General features: G+C 41.4%; 1 protein-coding gene across 2 annotated transcripts in view; it reads right to left on the bottom strand.

Moving 5' to 3' along the window:
- The window catches only part of LOC117426208 (kremen protein 1-like), a 37,750-nt gene that overhangs the window by 4,484 nt on the left and 14,393 nt on the right, over positions 1-18,873 (bottom strand). For both annotated transcript variants that reach the window (XM_059032718.1, XM_059032719.1), the window contains 7 exons: positions 15,033-15,195; positions 11,709-11,800; positions 3,203-3,327; positions 2,660-2,813; positions 2,030-2,362; positions 524-691; positions 139-223 (listed from right to left, as the gene is read on the bottom strand). In XM_059032718.1, the coding sequence (XP_058888701.1) occupies positions 139-223; positions 524-691; positions 2,030-2,362; positions 2,660-2,813; positions 3,203-3,327; positions 11,709-11,800; positions 15,033-15,195 (1,120 nt within the window). The remainder of the gene's footprint in view (positions 1-138; positions 224-523; positions 692-2,029; positions 2,363-2,659; positions 2,814-3,202; positions 3,328-11,708; positions 11,801-15,032; positions 15,196-18,873) is intronic.

Consider the following 18,873-nt stretch of genomic DNA (forward strand, 5'->3'; position numbering starts at 1 on the left):
ATTCTGTACACCATTTTTCAGCCAAGCAACTGAAAACCCTGCACTTAAAAAAACCTAAAGACTCCTCACTCGTAGAAATGTGTGTTTAGTTGCCATAGCTATCCACTTGGAAACGTATCTGGCAGTGTCAATACTTACTTAACAGTTACATGTAGAAGCATCTTTGCAACCATCGCTATGACAGTCAGGATTAGAAGTGTAGCCAAGGCATAGATAGTCCACACTGCAGCAACAATAAAAAAAAAATATATATATATATATATATATATATATATAACCCATAATACATCTATCAGAACGTAATATATCAGCAAACAATGTCATAACAAAGAGATGCTGAATCTTGCACCTGTCTTATCTGACTTACTTCATGCTTCCCTTTAAGGATTGCAGCAAATACCCAGCAAGTATGGAGTTTTTGCTGCCCAGCGTGGCCAGGAACCGTTATGTTTAACCCTGTATAAAACGTAGTGTCTGTAATACAAACCCCCTGTTAGCACAGCTTGCAGGAGCAGCAACTAACCTGGCATGGGGTGATCCTGTTTGCTGGGGCTGGAAGTAATGACATAAAAGATCTGTGAGGATCTTCCAGAATTCAAACTCAGATTGGAGCCCTCGGTTATCACTTCCGACTCGGGTTCAGTGTGATTGATCTTCTCCTCGATCACGTTCGGTGCCTGAGCCTTCATAGCTGTCAACACAAGACAAGGTTTGAAATACAATACAAACTGGGCTCTGTCTTGACAGTATGGTCAACAGAGAGGACAACTGTCCATCACTTTCATTGACTACCCCTTATCAACTCTTGATTTGTACAGATCCTTAAACTAAAATGTTGAATAAGAAACCCTATTTTCAACCATAACCCAAGGACATTTGTGAAAGGGAAGCTATGAATTCAGCTGAAGAGTGATGATTTAGAAGACTGAACCAACTGAATCTCAAACCTACACAAGGACAACTTAAAACATCAGCTATCACTGGTGTGGACAACAACTCCTCAGATCCGACTGCCACCCACATGCAAGGATACATCCTACCAGTGCTTTCATCGATCGGTTCATTGTAGTCCACAATTCTTTTTTGAGTTCATAAGAAGTATGCTCAAGCAAACCTTTTTTGAGAATGAGTCTTTACTTCACAGAGTTGAAACGAATCTGAAAATAATTTGATACAATGGTTGATTGCATTCCCATGGTTCTCCACCATCTGTATGCACTGCCCTGTAACACACAAACATGTGCGTTCTCAAAATCCTAATTCGAGGGGTGCAATTAGAGTAATTGAAGTGCAAGTTCTGGCATTCCCATGAAAGAAGTAAAAGCATGTTAAATATTTAGCTTAATGACACAGATACACTGACTTGTTTTTATCGGTGATCACTGCTGGCGGGCATATGCCAGGTCTTTAAAGTTGGTATTTATACTTTTCAAACATTTATTTGTACTAGGAATTCTATCCACAGCACTTTAACTAGAAAGAACCTAGACAATTTAGAAACCAAAATGTCTAATGAGATTATAAATTACTGATTTCTATCCAAATCATATTATTCCCTAAAAGCCTGATAAATCTTTAAGTGGGTTCATTTCTTTATGCTTCAGTGAATGGGCTTACCATTATCCTTTACATTGACAAGAATGATCCTCAATGACGTAAACAGTCCCACATTCATAATTAACAATACCCTGCTAATCCATACTAATTCTTGTATACATTACAGAGTTTTTATTCACTGTTGTTTCGACCGCGGGGAGGTACTGTAGTACAGCTCTGGACAAAGGTTTTGCATCACCTAGAATTTTAGGATTGAAACCTAGTGGTCTTGTTGTTGTACAGTATTTAACACCATCATAACAACAACATATTAGAAATTTTGACAAACTGCCTGAACTCAAGAGTGCAATTTTCCTATAGACTATTGGATTGATCTATACTAAAGTGGCTCATAACCTTAGTACACAAATATCTAAACAGTAACGACATCTTGCAGATCCCAGAGATTGCTATTCAATCAAACAAGGCTTACCTTGGTATAACATTGCAAATCCCTGGGCATGGTTGATCCGATCAGAGTAAAAGTACAAGATGACGAAGTCGGATGAAACGTTGACGGCGCGCTGGGGGGGATTGCTGCCGTCGAACCGAGCCTCCACCTGATTGGTGTACCCATCCAGCAGCTCCACCATGTCCGAGGGGTCCCTGACATCAAAGAACGTGAAGTTGAAGAGGATCAGCGATGAACCCGGAACCTGGATGGTCCAGTAGCACACCCGACTGCTCCCGTAGTTATCCGGGAAATCCGGGGAGTAAATCACTCCTGTCTGGCTGGTATAGTTTCCTCCACAAGCTCCTACTAGTGCTGAGAAACAAGCAGACCAAGACAAATACGACCGTTTTTAAAACACTGACTACCAGTGAACATTTCACACTTGAGAAGGGCAACCGATGTCACGTTTTTATGGTTTTTTTTTACAACAGATCAACTAACAAGGCAACAATGCCTGAACATTTTTTTTTATTATTAAAGTACAGCTCGTTAGGTTTGTAAAATGTGTGTCAGCACGTATGTGGGAATGTATATTCGAGCACGGCTCTAATGTTTTATGACCCACGGCAGTGAATGAGGAGTCGAGGGGTGTCGGTGTTCGAGACTCACTGTCGAAGATGATGACTCTCCCATCTCCTCCGCAGGGCTGGGTATGATCCCCGAAGCACACGTGATTGCATTCCGTGCTGGCAGCCTCCCCTTGTCGCTGGTAGTCTGGATTGTTCCCACAGAAACAGGCATAGCCGGACTCCATCCCTGCAAGCTGCAGCAAGTCACATTCACATCACCACCATCAGGTGGAAACACACAGTGAAAGCTAACACAGTAAGTTATTGTTCTATAAAATAAGCTATATTATAATATTTATAAAAATATAAATATTATTTGTTTAGAACAGCCAGACACTTGCATTCTTCTAGCTGTCTGTTGAGGTTCAGGGACATTTTTAAACTGACTAGTGACTGAAGTCTACCCACATAGCGAGTATTGTGCAGTTCATTCCTCTCAGCTTAACCACTAGGTTACAGTGAACGTCTGGATACCATATGCTTGTTTTTTACCATATAAAAGCCTGCAAATTCATGAACACTTAAAGCTGTTACAGTGGGAGGTCTGTGAAGGTTAACAGTTGCATTGTTTTTTTCTAGTTACCTTGTATCTTTTGCTTCTGCAGAAACTGATGCAGTTCTGAATGGTGAGTTTGTTTGAAGTCTCGCTGCTGCCTGTCAGTGCAGGAGGGTCCCCACTGTCCTTGAAGCAGCCCAGGTTTCCTGGCACTAAGAAAAGAAGTGGAAAGGAACGCGTTAGTATTATTATTGTTGTTGTTGTTGCATGATATATTTTTGTAATGCTAATACAGGGCCACTCTAGTGTGCTGTAAGTCTGTTGTTTATTATTATTTGTCATATTTAAATATCTGTATTAGAGACTACTCCAGTTGTCAAGTGACCCAGTGCCTCCTTGTTATATTCTTAAGGGGGCTGCATTATCTGCAGCCACCTGTGCCCACCTTTTTGGGGACTGTGTAGATTTTTTTTTTTAATAATAAACACAAAACAAATCAGTCAGACAACCCATTTGTACAGTAAAAATCACCAGTACAGGACTACACACAAAACAAGACAAACCACCTGCACTGCAAACATCACCAGCGCAGGACTGCACACAAAACAAGACAAACCACCTGCAATGCAAACATCACCAGCGCAGGACTGCACACAAAACAAGACAAACCACCTCCACTGCAAACATCACCAGCGCAGGACTGCACACAAAACAAGACAAACCACCTGCACTGCAAACATCACCAGCGCAGGACTGCACACAAAACAAGACAAACCACCTGCACTGCAAACATCACCAGCGCAGGACTGCACACAAAACAAGACAAACCACCTGCACTGCAAACATCACCAGCGCAGGACTACACACAGAACAAGACAAACCACCTGCACTGCAAACATCACCCGCGCAGGACTGCACACAAAACAAGACAAACCACCTGCACTGCAAACATCACCAGCGCAGGACTGCACACAAAACAAGAAAAACCACCTGCACTGCAAACATCACCAGCGCAGGACTGCACACAAAACAAGACAAACCACCTGCAATGCAAACATCACCAGCGCAGGACTGCACACAAAACAAGACAAACCACCTCCACTGCAAACATCACCCGCGCAGGACTGCACACAAAACAAGACAAACCACCTGCACTGCAAACATCACCAGCGCAGGACTGCACACAAAACAAGACAAACCACCTCCACTGCAAACATCACCAGCGCAGGACTGCACACAAAACAAGACAAACCACCTGCAATGCAAACATCACCAGCGCAGGACTGCACACAAAACAAGACAAACCACCTCCACTGCAAACATCACCCGCGCAGGACTGCACACAAAACAAGACAAACCACCTGCACTGCAAACATCACCAGCGCAGGACTGCACACAAAACAAGACAAACCACCTGCACTGCAAACATCACCCGCGCAGGACTGCACACAAAACAAGACAAACCACCTGCACTGCAAACATCACCAGCGCAGGACTGCACACAAAACAAGACAAACCACCTGCACTGCAAACATCACTAGAGAAAGAAAACCGATTCTTTATTTATTTTTCTCTTTAAACAAAGGATGTGATAAAAGGCAGAGAGAAAAAAAAACAACAGTGAAATTCAAACTAAAAATAAAAAGGGCAGAACAACAAAGAGATTGTGCGCTCTCACTCCTCAAATGGCACGAAAGCCCACAGCCTGTTTTAATTGCTTGCCCCTCCCCCGCTCTGCACAAGGTTTCAACTAATTTAATTTTTCAAAGTAAAAGGAAGGAAAACGAAATACAAATGCCTTTAAAGTCAAAATAAATTGTAATGAAATAAAGTGTGTTTAAAAAGAGAAACAAATAAAATAAAACACAGAGAACACAGAAATGTCCCTCCTGCACTTGCAAACAAGCTGGGAGAGAACAAAAGAAAAAGACAAAAACTAACTAAATCAAATATTTTTTGACAAAAAAAGGGGCACTGCTACTTTAGAAAACAAAAATATACCAAAAGATTTTAAAAATAAAAAAAAAGTTTAAAAACGACTGTTTTTCTTTGGCTGGGTAGCACCAAAAACATTTGACCTCCCAGTAGTATTATTTGATCATTTTGAAGAAAGCACATGGATTAAAGAATATGGCTTTTGAACCAGACTTCTATGCTGACAAAGGAAAGCTCCAGTCTTTCCCTTGCATATGCAGTCAGATGGACACAAGAAGCCACCAGATGGACGCTGCAGACAGAACTCATGGACTGCCAAGCAGCACTCCAGCCATGGCTTTGCTGCCTATAGCAAGAGCAATATTGATAAGCTTTGAGTGATGCTGAGCGCATCTCTGCTGGCTGGCTCCTCTAAAGGAAAGACATGTGACGCACAGAGAAGCCCAGCGCTCATACAAGAAGGGGGATTACTAACTAACACAGAGAAATACTCACAAAACAATGCACAAAAGAACATACAGTAACTGCTCGAGACTTTGAGGCTTGGTAAAGCACAACCTCACGTCGTAGTGACATTGAGAAAAAAACAAAAAAGCCAGAATCGACACGGTGACCAGCAAGCCACATTCAGCCGCGCTTCATGCATGTTTGGCTAGAGAAAAAGGAAATGGGTGAATCCACAATCTTTATCAAGTCACACCTTCAATTTATGAGCAAACAAAGCAGCGTTTTGACCTTTGAGTTAAGAGTGATTGCAAAATGGCAGTGATTGCATCTGGATGTAAAAAAAAACACTTCCAGGTAGAAACCACTGACAAAGAACATGCTGTTTATTGTAATGGTGTTATTTACACTCTCAGAATATGCAAACCCAGTATCGGGTGTGTAAACGCCAGCTGGCACCGCAGTGCGGGATTGGGTTCTATCAATCACCCTCCACTGCATGTGAAACATATTAGTTGTTTCTCTTAGAGTGTTTATACAGCTTCCTATAAAGGCCTCACATGTGCTAATTGCCACTTTGCCAATGCAAACTATTGGCTTATACAATGCATTCTTTAAGTAAATAATACAGACTGCAGTCCATTCAGTTGTGTAAGCTGTGTAAGAGGAATGGTTGGAGGAGTGTACTGTTGGTAGCAGACTGGACGTGGTTTGCTTACCTGGTTTATGAGAAAGCCAGTCTAAGACAGCTACCTTCAGAGAATCGCAACCTTATTAGTATGCACCTATTGAACTCTTTAACTATGAACCTTCAAGCATTGGCAAGACTACAGACAAGTGCAGTATGGTTAGCAAGCACCAACCCAGAGAAATGATTCGCTACCAGAATAGAATGGTATCACACGAGGGGACCGAACACCAGGAAAATAAGGACCAGCGCCAAGACTAGGCCTTCTTAAAACCAAAAACACACAAAGAAAGCACAAGCCGGAAAACAAACACGACAACATCAGAAAGGGCCGGCTTGGCAAGCATGGCGGTGCTTCTGGCAGCATTACTGGCCTAACATGTCTGCAGTCAGCCTCCTCTGTATTATTAAAAAGAAAAAAGGTAATTACAGACCTAAATTCTGTTGACATCTGGAGAGAGTTCTGCGGAAGACTGTGGGCGTTTCTCTTTTAAAATACATTTCGCTAAGCAGGCGGCTTCTCAAGAGTCACACCCAGGTTGGGCTGGCAGGGCTCAACACATTTTTTGTAAAGAAAAAAAAGGAAGAGGAAGAAGAAAAGAAAAGAAAAAAAAACTTGTTTCTGTATTTTCTCTTATCTCGGCAAAATATCAGCAGTGAATTTGTATGCAAGTCCGTACTGTAAATGTGTAGTTTGTCTACTGCACTGTATGCTCATCTCTTTGTTATATTTACTGCCAATGGAACTTGACCAGCTTTGAAGAGGAATAAGCCTCGTCAGGTGGTTAGTGCAGAGGTTCAGAGCCAGTCTGAATAACATAACAAATAAGAGTCAAAACTTTGTAGATATTCTAGTTGAGGATTTTTCTGTTTTTTTGTTTACGTTGTGCAAATTTCAGTCTGTAACAATGATACTAATCTTGTCTCAAATAAGACAAAAGAAACGTAAAGGATTGCTGGGTTGGGTGTGGCAGTCGCACTCTCCTTATTGGGATGTAATAAGTGTTGTGGAACAACGTGCATGTCGAGGGTGGCAAACAGACAGATCTACATTTTAAATGGATTCATCATATTCATATTGTCCTAACACCATTAATAAACTCTGCAGAGGTACCGAGCTGCCATTGCAGTCAATGATCTATCCAGAATACCTTATCATTGTATCAGAGAGACCAGTATCCTGCTTAATTCACTTCCTAAACACTGACTCATTGTTGTGATGTATTCAATTCACATAATGCAGGGTAACATGGTGAAGAATGCTCTTATTTTATATAACTCGGCTCAGTCAGGTCATGTTGTCAGATTATTTTCCTTGCTTCGGGGGATTCCGTGAATGACTAAGTGTTTAATTTGAAAATGAATTATTAGACAAAGCGACAGAGCAAGGGAGTAAAGAAAGAAAGAAAAAGAAAGAAAGTGCATTTTCAGTTTTGAAACTGTGGTCTCCCGATTTGTGTCAGAGGAATTTAAGTCTGGTCTGCTAACGATCAGCTGCTCCTTTTTGAATTCCGGTCTCAACAAAAGGGATTTACTCTCTGTTTCATAATGACTTTTCAATCCCTTCCACCTGCTTTGAGGAACTGTCACAACTTGATGTATTTAAGATCTCTGCTGCAGGATAGACAGACCCCTCTGAGGTACCAACACATTGTTTTAAAGAGGGTCTCTGTGTCAGAGAAGGGGCTGCCAGGAAGACAAAACAGTCACCTTTATATCATGAATAGAAAAACCACCCACCAGTTCAGCTTTTATAAACTAGTGCTTTTCTTTTTTCTTTCAGCTTTTGACATCATATGATATTAAACTCAGCACAGTTGCACTTTGTAAATTCAGACAAGTGCAGTAAGTGGTCAAATGTGGGGCTGTTTTCACCTTGTGGTGCAGCAGCTGTTCAAAGGGACTGCATCAAATGAACCCAATTCAACAAGCACTACACACACTCTAACCCTAATCTCAGTCTACCACATCCATCTCTGCACTGGAGAAAAACATCTACACAAACATCTGTAGAGAGCATCCAGTTTGGCTAAAGCAGTCACAGCTTGCAGCTTTCTATTTACTTAGTTAGCCCATCGTCGTGGCTAATCTGTATACAAACAGCTCTTCACATTACAACACACAGCCCTTTCAAGTGTTTTAACCACAAGATTTACTTTTAATGCCACATCTACCCAATTTCTGTGACCTTTGTTAACGTCTCTGCTTAGATTATATCCTGCCCTTCCCCATAGGCACTGAAATAACAAAGGAGGCACAAAAAATAAACATCACAGCGTAACAGACTAACGGGCGTTGGGTCGTTTCTCCTTTCAACAACGAGTCTCTTTGATCAGGGAGACGTGTGGCATGCCTGTGCACTTACTGCCTTCATAGACGAGCCTTGACTCAACCTGCCCATTGTCTTCTTGGGAATACTTAACCACACAAAAGGGATCAGCCCTTAATGCAATGAACCCTTCACTGCTCTGCACTGCGTTTCCATGCAACCCTTCCATGTATCCGTGTTTCTTATTTCTGAATGCCCCTTTGAGCAGATACTGTGGGTGTTTGAAGACACTCTCAAAAACCCCAAGGAGGACACAGATCGGATGGGCATGAGGGAGACTCTACAATCTCGACCCAATATGGAGCTCCCTCTGGGGCAGGCTTGAGTCACGATCACGGGGCTCTGAGGTAAGCTCAAATGTAAAAGTGAATCATGCCAACAAAAACAGCAAACAAAAAATAAACCAAAAGGGTATTTGCGGATCCCTGCCTACTAGGATCATTTTAAGACCAAATCATTTTCTTTACTGCTTCATATGAAATCATGTTACAGCTAAGCCCCCCCCCCCAGTTCCCCGTCCTTTCCTTCACAAAATAAGCCTTCCTTTGTATCGGTATGTAAACAGTCAGACATTTCAGTGCTAGCTCTGTAGTTTTAGGTTATGAGGTTCTGTTTGAAATCCCTACATGCACCACCACCTAGTTGCTTATCCAATCCCCAGCCTCCATGCAAATGTCCTCAACATCCCAGAAGGGTGTAGATGGATGTGTACTTACTTCTGAGCTAGCAAGGAGGACCCTTGTGAATACGGCACATTCCGAAAATGATCTATTCAGAAAAAAGCGATACACAGTAGCTCCACTACACTGTGTCTTACGTTACAATACATTAGTATAAACACTTTGAATGTATAACATGCATGTTAGAATACCGAATGCCAACACAAAAAGGTAGAAGACGCTAAAGGTTAATGCAGTTTGTGTAACGGAGAATTGTATGACTTCAGGGCAGAGAATTTTCAACAGTGTGGGGGGAAAAAAAAAAAAAGAAAATGTACAAAAACATTTAAACAGCAACTCAGTGATGACTTCAGAACTGTCTTTTACATGTATTTATAGACACACACACACAGGGTGATTAGAAAGTAAGTAAGCATGGTGCTTTGATGTCGTAAACTTTCTAATCACCCTGTATATATATTTTACATTGCAAGACATTACAGAAATAGTATTATATTTAATCATAAAGATTTAAGAAGCATTTGGAAATATTACTTTTTTTATTTCTATTTTTTTATGTCTATAATTTCTTATTACTGAAGTGTATATGAATATAAATATAAGTTTGAAGACACAAACCCAAATACAACTTCTGCCTTTTCCAGTCTAGTCTATACAGTAATGTGACAAAGACAGAAAGAAAAGGCTTCTTAGTCAACATAGGGACTTGTTCAAAGTAAGGGGTGAAACCAGATTTCTTTCTTGCACAGATTTCACCTCCTTGTGTTTTACAGCCAGTATAAAACCCGAAGGGTCCATTCATTGCATTCCTGGTTTTCGTTTTTTCTTTTCTTGTCGGTCCTGTTGTCTCTTGTTGTTGTTTCATTAGTCTGCTCATACTTGCAGAGTCTTCCAATACCTGAGGCAAGGAACCTGATCTCACACGACCTGTTCACTGCCAGTGACACAGTGCTAGGTAATGATTCCTTTAAAGAAGAGGCAGAGAATGTATTCAATAAGGCTGGCCTTTTTATGAATGAAGATTCATGAAAGTAAGTGAGGAGCTAAAGAGTGCAGACTGGTAGGTAGGTTTTAAAACACCAAAAGCCAGAAAACCCATTACATAAACTAAGAACGAAGAGGGTTTAACTGTTAGATCACAGTGGTATACCAAACAAGACCAGAGAAGCTGTGACTCAAAAGGCGAAGGACAGTCCAAGCTGCGGAACAGATTCAATTCGTAAGCAGACACAGTTCCAATGGACCTCTAATTAGAGAAGCTGTCTTATAGATTGAAGGCAGTCATACAGTAGTATATTAGGGAATGAAACCTGCAGATGGATTGTAACTGATGGTCCACGCTGTTAGAAAAGAGTCATGGGATGGCTGCAGCTCAGGACAATAAGAGCACTTGAGTTTGTTAAGAGGATAATAAAAAGTAAACGAGAGACCATAAAAACAGACGACCGTGGTAGAACATACAGGGGTGTATCACTTCTATCAGTGGCCTTCACTTGATGACACAAGTCTTGCACTACAAAGACAGTTTATGATACCCATGACGTACAATAGAAGGTTGGTGTAGCCACAGAAGAGTCTCTGGTGGGGCTGTGGCATGAGAAGAAACCACAATTAGAGAGGAACGCTGAAGGAACCAGGGATAGCCTCCTGCACTTCAAACTGCGGTCCAGACACAAGGATGTAAGAGATACCTCCAGAACAGAACCGGGGAATACCAGAGGAAGCATGGCAGTGCAGCCAGCGTGCTGTGAATCTGAGGACAGACCACAGACAATGGGACTGGTTTCTACTAAAACACGCAACAGCAGCAGAAATATCACCCTGCTATATCTCCTGCATGGGGCTAATCTCACAGTTTCAACAAACATGGGGATCTGATAACCAAAAATGAAAAAGGGCACTTGCGTGTGCGAAGTAGGTCAATTGTAACTGTAATTAAAAATGAAAAATTGGCCCCAATACATTTGAAATCCTCATTAATGATTGCGTGGCTGCACGGATGCCAGCTGGTGCAGCGCTGATAACAATAGCAATGCAATCTCTGTCCAGTTCAGATCACTGAGTCTGCAACAGTGCCTTCCTTAGCAAAGGGCTGGCACAGATTCCTCTTGGAATGAGAAGAGCGCAATGCTGACAGCAGACAAAGAGTGGGACCCCCAGCTTTACAAAACCACAACAACCGGGACCCTTTTCTTAGTGTGATGTGGCTGTCCAGGGATAATGCTGTATTTTCCACTAAGGGTGGGTGGGTGATTGGGACACTAATTTGAAGTTAATTGGTTTTGCGAACTTGAAGTAAGGAATCAAGTTCACACACAGCATTCAATGGGGGCTAGGCTACAAGGTATCCCTGCCCAAACAGTAGTTTATTTTATTGGGGTTACAGCTAATGCTTCAAACTTCATGATATAACAGTTTGAGAGGATAAGTGCGCGCATTTTGTTCGACTGAGTGCTATCCTCCTTGAGAATCATCACACGGGGGTTGAAATAAAGGGGTGTTGTGGTTGACACTTACTCTGGCATGTGGGAATGTCACAGTACTTCCAGTAAACACTGTCCTCGTGATCGGCGATGTAACACCAGGGCCTGACGTCTCCGTCTGGGTTTCTGGGAATGGAGAAATTTTAAAAAGTTAACAAAAAGAAAATTCTTTATCTAGCGCAATACCCTGTTTTTTTTGTTTTGGTTTTTGTTTCATTTTCTCCTGGACGGTCCTCTTCTCTTCCTCTTTTAAACCCTCTCCTCCCGGCTCTTGGGTGCCCAGTCATCCGTGTCCACCTCAGAAAGAGCAGCCCAGAGAAAAGGCCCTTACAGCCAGCTGGGAGCGTCTTTGTCAGCAGCATCAGGGGAGGCGAGGATTACAATCAGAGCGTCAAAGGGGCCTTTGAGTTTTCTAGTATCCTTAACCCTTCTGTTCATTGCTAATCATGAACCCTTCTCTGCTCAGTCCTAGTTTCAGGTCCAGACTATTCATGACCTATAGTCTGCAGCTTGGGGTTTATCTTTGATCAGCAAATCCTTCACTTTTGTCCTGAGCTACTGAAGCCAAAGCTGCAAGGTGAAAGGCTACTACTTGAATGTGCTGCTTTACGGTGGGGATCTTTTGTAGTGCAAGCATGAGCAGGTAGACAGTAGATTAGGAAAGCTGTTCATGACCCTGGGCTGAGAGAAGCAGTTTGAATGATAGTAGGGAAAAGCTCGGGTAAACTCCACTGATTCTGTTAGTGCATGAATATAAAACACTGCTGTCATCTACCTTAATCCCTCAATAAAGGAAGACAACCAGGTTCTAGGTTGAGTTTCAGAGGAGGGATTATGTTATCTCTGGAGGTATATTTAAAGAAGGAGGTAATGGATCTGGACAGAAGGCTTGCCAGGTCTCTACTTTTTTAAAGGACGGTGTCTGTTTCCCAAGAATTCATTCAGCAGGATTTAGGACATTTGGTTACCTCAGTCTAATCAGGTTGAACCGGCGCTGCTCAGACCAGGAAGCTTGTTCATCAGTCAGTCAAAAACACAATTGATGTTCCAGCTACTTTTGCAAAGTAGATCAAAACTTGCTTTAAAACCTGGAGAACCAGAAACCAGCTGCTTTGAATCAATTTCTCAACAGCAATTTCCATATAGATGTATTTGTTTTATTTTGCGGTTATCCCCACTTTTTGCTCCCTTGAATGTTGTAGCATTTACAGACTTTTTTGGCTTTATGTATTTTATGACATGCAATAAAAATAAACTATGAAGGCTATTATTGTTTTTCTTTCAAGTCAAACAGCTTGAGGCAAGCCAACAATAGCACTGCGATCTCAATGCTCCCCCAGGAGATTTTCAGTCGTATTCTTGCAATAAACACCAAGGCTAGCTCCTGCCTCTGCAGATTTACACCTGTGAAGGGATCTTGGGTTTTGTGCTGCCGTAATCAAACAGAATTGTTGGGACTTCATTCGGGGCTAAACAGCTGTACTCCCATTCTTACAGAATATATTATTTAAAGGAACTTTAAAAGCTATGTTATATTGCTATATTTGCTACACACACAATACAGAAAGTGTTGAATCATGTGCTGAGATATATTCATTGTATTGTTTCTCTGTATACACTTGCATCAATACGCTGCCCAGTGGCTCCTCTCCCAGGAGAGTATCATTAATATCCTCCTTTTTAAAGGGTGGATGCGCAGTGGGAACGCTCTGCCTTTTTCAGCTGTGGTTTGATACAGGGCTGTGATGCAGTGCGAGGGCCTCAGCTCATGACCTCATGTTGTCCTGTGCTGAGCCCCACACCGACTCATCTCATTGTCTGTCCACCATTCAGACTCTTTCATTTCCATCATATTTATTCTGCGCTATTTTCTCTAAATCCAAGCCTGTGAAAACACCAGGGTGCCGCACTCCCATTTTAACGTTATGGAAATAACAAGTGCCAAATGATTTAAAAAAAAAAAAAAAAAAAACAGCTCTCCATCTGGGCCCCAGCTTCACATTCATCAGACGGCTATGCAGTGTTTTTTTTTTTTTTTGGATTACATGGTCACTAGTCAGAAACTGAAAAGATGTATTGCTAAAATAAATCCTCCAGCAGTCACCTGCTGTGCTGGATATTGCTTCCTGTTGGGAGGGGCTTGTTTTAATGTTCATTGTTTTGCAGCAGGTATAAATCAATAAGAAAAAGCATTGCTGCCAAGCAGGGCAATGGTTAACGGTGTTGGAATTAAACAGCCTCTTTTACACTGAGCTTCAATACAGAGTCACACAAAATATCATTTCCTATAGAAATGTTACCGCTCGGAATCTTAATTTACCAGAATCGGGACAGTTTATTTCAATGCCTTTTACAGCATCCTTAAAGGGGACTACGTGAGCTGCTGTAGGTTTGAGTCCTCTCTCATATAAATAACGGCAGCCTCTCCAGATAAGTGTCTACAAACGATGTTTAGAGGTTTTACACAGAGCAGATACAAATCAAATTTCTCTCCAATATTATCCACTGAAGTTCACTAAATCAGCTAATCTGCGAGCCATTCAGGTCTGGAATCCCCCCTGCTTTACACAGGTTATAAACTTGCATACCTGGCTGAAAAAGCTTTGGGCTGAACCGAGCTCTGTTTAACTTTGACAGTTCTGGTCATCAGTCAAGTGGCCTGTTCTTGTATATTTTGCTCAAGCAAATCTCTTCTATTATCAATGAAAGTAGATACAGCAGGGAGCTAACTATAAATACACCTGCCTAGGTGTACATTGTGAACAAAGACGTGCTGTTGACTATTCCAGTAATTTGTTTAGATGCAATTATTTATCACATTTGTATTAACAGCCAATTATTAAGTAATAAAAGTCCTAAAGCTTTGCATCATGATGAGTTTAAACTTGCGGCGAATCCTCTGAATAAAGTAGCTAGTTTCAATGCCTGTGGGTCTGTTTAAATGAGCTCCAGCATTTCACACCTTACTGGATATTCTGAATTTGCATTCTGCACTCTTCAGAACACAATATGGACGATCTGAAGGGAACACATGGGTAATCCAAAACCACTGGGCTCAGCTTCCTCCTGTGTATGCAGTTTACTGAAATCCTGTTATGTACTGAATAGATCCAGTATCAAATGACCAGAAAAAATGCAAATATTTACAAAATAGGAAGACATATTTACTATCTAATTCACTCATATTCACAAGCCCTGAAACATGACACACTGCTCCTCTGGACTGGCTTTCTGTGCAAAAATAATGAACCCTTTCCAGGCAATGAAACTTGTGTCGTGCCGTATACAGTAAAGACTGCTTATTCATATGAATTCCCTTTCGTGAGGCACGGAACGGGTCTGAATTGCACTGAATTACCTGCAGTAGTTGTGTTTCCCAAGCCCACCCTCTCCGTTGGGGTATTTCATTGTGTTGTAGGGATGTTGGAAGGTCTCATTCCAGTACAGACAGGGCTTCCCTCCTTGAAGACAGGTCTGGTTCTGCTTGCCTCTGTAATCTTCTCCATTCGCCGTGTAACACTCTGCAGAACAAGGTGCATGCAGCACAGGTCATTAACCTGCCATGCAATGACAATGCAATGTGTGGAAAGGTGTGGGTCGGGGATCACTTAAAGAAAATAAGGAAACACTGGGGTTGCAAAACCAAAAGAGAAGCACACATTATCAGACCGATGCACATGTCTGTACTGTAGCAATACATATACAACCTCATAGATTATACTGTAGAACACCAAATACATTTATTTAAATAGATTTTAATAGATACTGTATGTTCATATAAGGCTGATTTATATATTTTTTTATCTTTTCACCAACCACGCATCATACAGACATTCATCTCCCCCACATTAGTTTCCACCATAACCAAGCTAAAAAAAAATAAAAGAAAACATCAAAAATGAAAGCAGCATGTAATGCAAGACTGAACTCTTCAAAAGAATGGAACTACAAACATATGGGAACTTGATAGCGCTTCAATCCATTCCACCCAATACCTGGTTTAAAATGAGATCCACTGCAAAGCAAGAAGCCAGTCAAGCTCATAAAATACACACATCCCAGCACAACAAAACGCTAATTACACACAAACAGTGTTTGAAGACAGTTCACTGCGCTTGGTGCTTTTAAAGGACTGCGTAGGAGTTTGTTACAGACCAAGGCATGAGAAATCTCTTGTGCTGTAACAGACTCACTGTGGCAGAAAACAACAGAAGTTTCTTCTTATGTCACAAAGTCTGACTTAGATCTTTGAAAATCAGATCAGATCGTTGAGAAAACGATATCTCCAAGCTGCTTAGCTGCATTTCCTTTGAAGGCTGAGGAAGTTAATCAGTAAAAGACAGGCTTCAGGGTTTTTTGGCTATGCGATTATTTTACAGATTGCAAAGCAACATATTTTCTACTAAATCAAAAACAGTTTGCCTCCCCGCTCAATCCAATAATCTGCTCATGGTATGAATCAGAATTCCACAAGCATGTGCTCTACCACACAAACAAATTGCTTACTATCATATGAAGTTTACATTTCTATAGTTCAAGAGCTTGTTTGCACTTGAGTGCCACTTTAGAGAGAGTGAGATGGCATGATTACTAAAACCTAAGCACTGTCTTTATTTGGGTGCTTAATAATCTCGGTTCCAACAAAGTCTTGCTTAATAACAGTCTAACAGCTGAAAAGACCATGATCAGCACAAAGCAAGTGGAGGAACCAGGACAGGACCGTGATCAGCACAAAGCAAGTGGAGGAACCAGGACAGGACCGTGATCAGCACAAAACAAGTGGAGGAAAAAGGTCTCAGACCTAAGAACTTCCGGCTCTGGATCAGTTGTTTACTGTGATCATTTAAGATGATTTTATACCAAAACTAACACTGCACTTGCACTAGAAAAACAAAACGACCTCCATGGTTTGAGGATTCCAGTAGCATGACTCACAAATCCTTCAAGAAGCCACAGGTTCAGGACTCGTACCTAGAGGGTATTTACAGCTTTCCTGAAGAGTTCAGAATCGAGATGGTCTGGCAGCCAACACACATCAATCCTCTGTCATTCTTCGAGCCAATGCCTTTTTTATTCCTTAAGCCAAGCTTTGCTTTCTGTCTGCAGACTGCCTGAGGAAGCGCTTGTTAGTTGCCTTGCCACCCCCTCTGAAAGAGCAAGCAGGACTGCTTGTTTGAAGTCCTATCACAGGTTAACCCTTTGAGCTTGATAATGATTTAAACATGGGTCTCTATCTCCAAGCCAGAGTTAGGTAAGTGAGGAATATGATCAAAAGGTCTGAGGTCATTACCCCAGTTCATCTTTATTATATAATTCTTGAGAAGGCTCCATCCGAGTTGGGTGCGTTATTTAAAGGACAGTAGCTCTTTCTGCAGCGCATGGGCTCCTAATTACATTCAAGGAAAATGAGAATACCTGACGGCTCTTCTACAAAATCCATAATCACAGCCACCAATTCATACGAGTTCAAGTGAATTACTAGAAGGATGTTTGTTTAGCATGTAAAATCAAGCCAATGTATATATAAGAATATATACACAATGCCAATAAATGCATAAGGAATTCAACGTGAATAGCATCGTGTTGAATTCATTATGCAAAAAAAGAAATAATAAAGTGCAATGCAGCCTAAGAACTTATATAAAAAAGTGGAACTGTTCTATACATTTAGATGACATAAACTATCACCATTTAATATGAACACATAATGCCACTGATGTTTGATGTCACTCTTCTTGAGACGCCATGCAGAGTGCTGCCTACTGAACCTTTGACATCTCATCGTTGGAAGAGCTGAGAGCCCTAATTAAAGTACCAGTGATTCAGCCTCTTCACAGTCATGACTCTCAACTCCTGACAGGTACTTCTCTGCAATCCATCACCAATGCACAGATATTAAGTTTCAATAATTGCAGTCTGCTAACATCAAACAAACCGTCACCCTCCCCTGACAATTTACAGTCTCCTCTAAAAACAACAGCTTATGTTGCCTGATGTGTTTTATTAGGACTTCAGGCCTGCATCTGCTCCCCCTCCCAACTGTCTATTCAAAGTGTTTATTATTTACTTGTGGCATGGATAGTTCCCTGTCTATGAGTTCAGAAGTCTTGTACATGGAGCTGAAGCTGGAATTCAACCCTCATCTGTCCTCTCTTGTCAGAATGTGCACAGTACTGCCATAGTGAACCATTACTTTATGCATTATTATACAAATGAACGATGGCCATTACATCTTCTGCATGGTAAGAGGCGGCCAATATTAATCTTACCAATGCTGAGCATGCTGAGTGTTAATGGTCTGGATCTAATGGTGCCAATCCAAAGCTCACTTGCTTGCTGCAGCAGTGGTTGACTCAGTACATGCCGTGACTTGCCTTGATTTGGGGACAGTGCAAGCCAATGTGGTTTCATTGTGGTGAAGGAGAATCAGCAAAAAAAAAAACAACAATGTGTGGAATAAGTATTTAGCCTCCCAATCCCCACACACAAGGTGTTTTTTTTTTTTTTTTGGGCTCTGTTTGCAATAACTCTGCCTCCGATTATTCCCTTCTATCATAATGTGATGGCTTTGTTGTGGTTTGATCAGAGGCCTTGATTGAAAACAGAACTACCACCGCATGAAGGGCAAAATCCCTCTGAAGCATTTAAAACTACAAGCAGCAAAGATCAAAGATGAAGCACCAGATATCTACAACCAAGCCGATCAAATGAAGTGGATTCTTCCTTTGCATCTAATCGCCTGTAATTATTTTCTTGGGATTACAGCTAATTATTGCCATATTATAGTGTTGTTTTTAAATTGGTTTCTTGAGTGAAGTATGGGGGGGTAGTTGCTGTCCTTGTCAGGTTCTTGCAAGATCAAACAAACAAACTAAATAAAAGCTCTTGCCTGCAGCTAATTGCAGAATACTGTATGCTTCCCCATGCTAAATAACTGCCATGCTAAATAACTGACAAACAAAGGAATCAGAGGCCTCTCCTCAGTCTGCAGCAGGATGCCAATTGAAGGAATGCCAGTAGTCCCAAGTTGCCAGTCAATGAGTTACTGAATTCACTCACTGGCAAGCATTGCTGGTACTGCGTAAGGAATATGAAAATGTTTTGTTGTCAAACACAATTATTGTGTTCTCGTTGATGAGCACCAGTTTGTTCTAAGAATTTAGAATTTAGAACACGGCCCCCCGGCCAGACTGCAGTTT

The sequence above is a fragment of the Acipenser ruthenus genome, chromosome 11, assembly GCF_902713425.1.
Source record: "Acipenser ruthenus chromosome 11, fAciRut3.2 maternal haplotype, whole genome shotgun sequence".
Taxonomy (NCBI): domain Eukaryota; kingdom Metazoa; phylum Chordata; class Actinopteri; order Acipenseriformes; family Acipenseridae; genus Acipenser; species Acipenser ruthenus.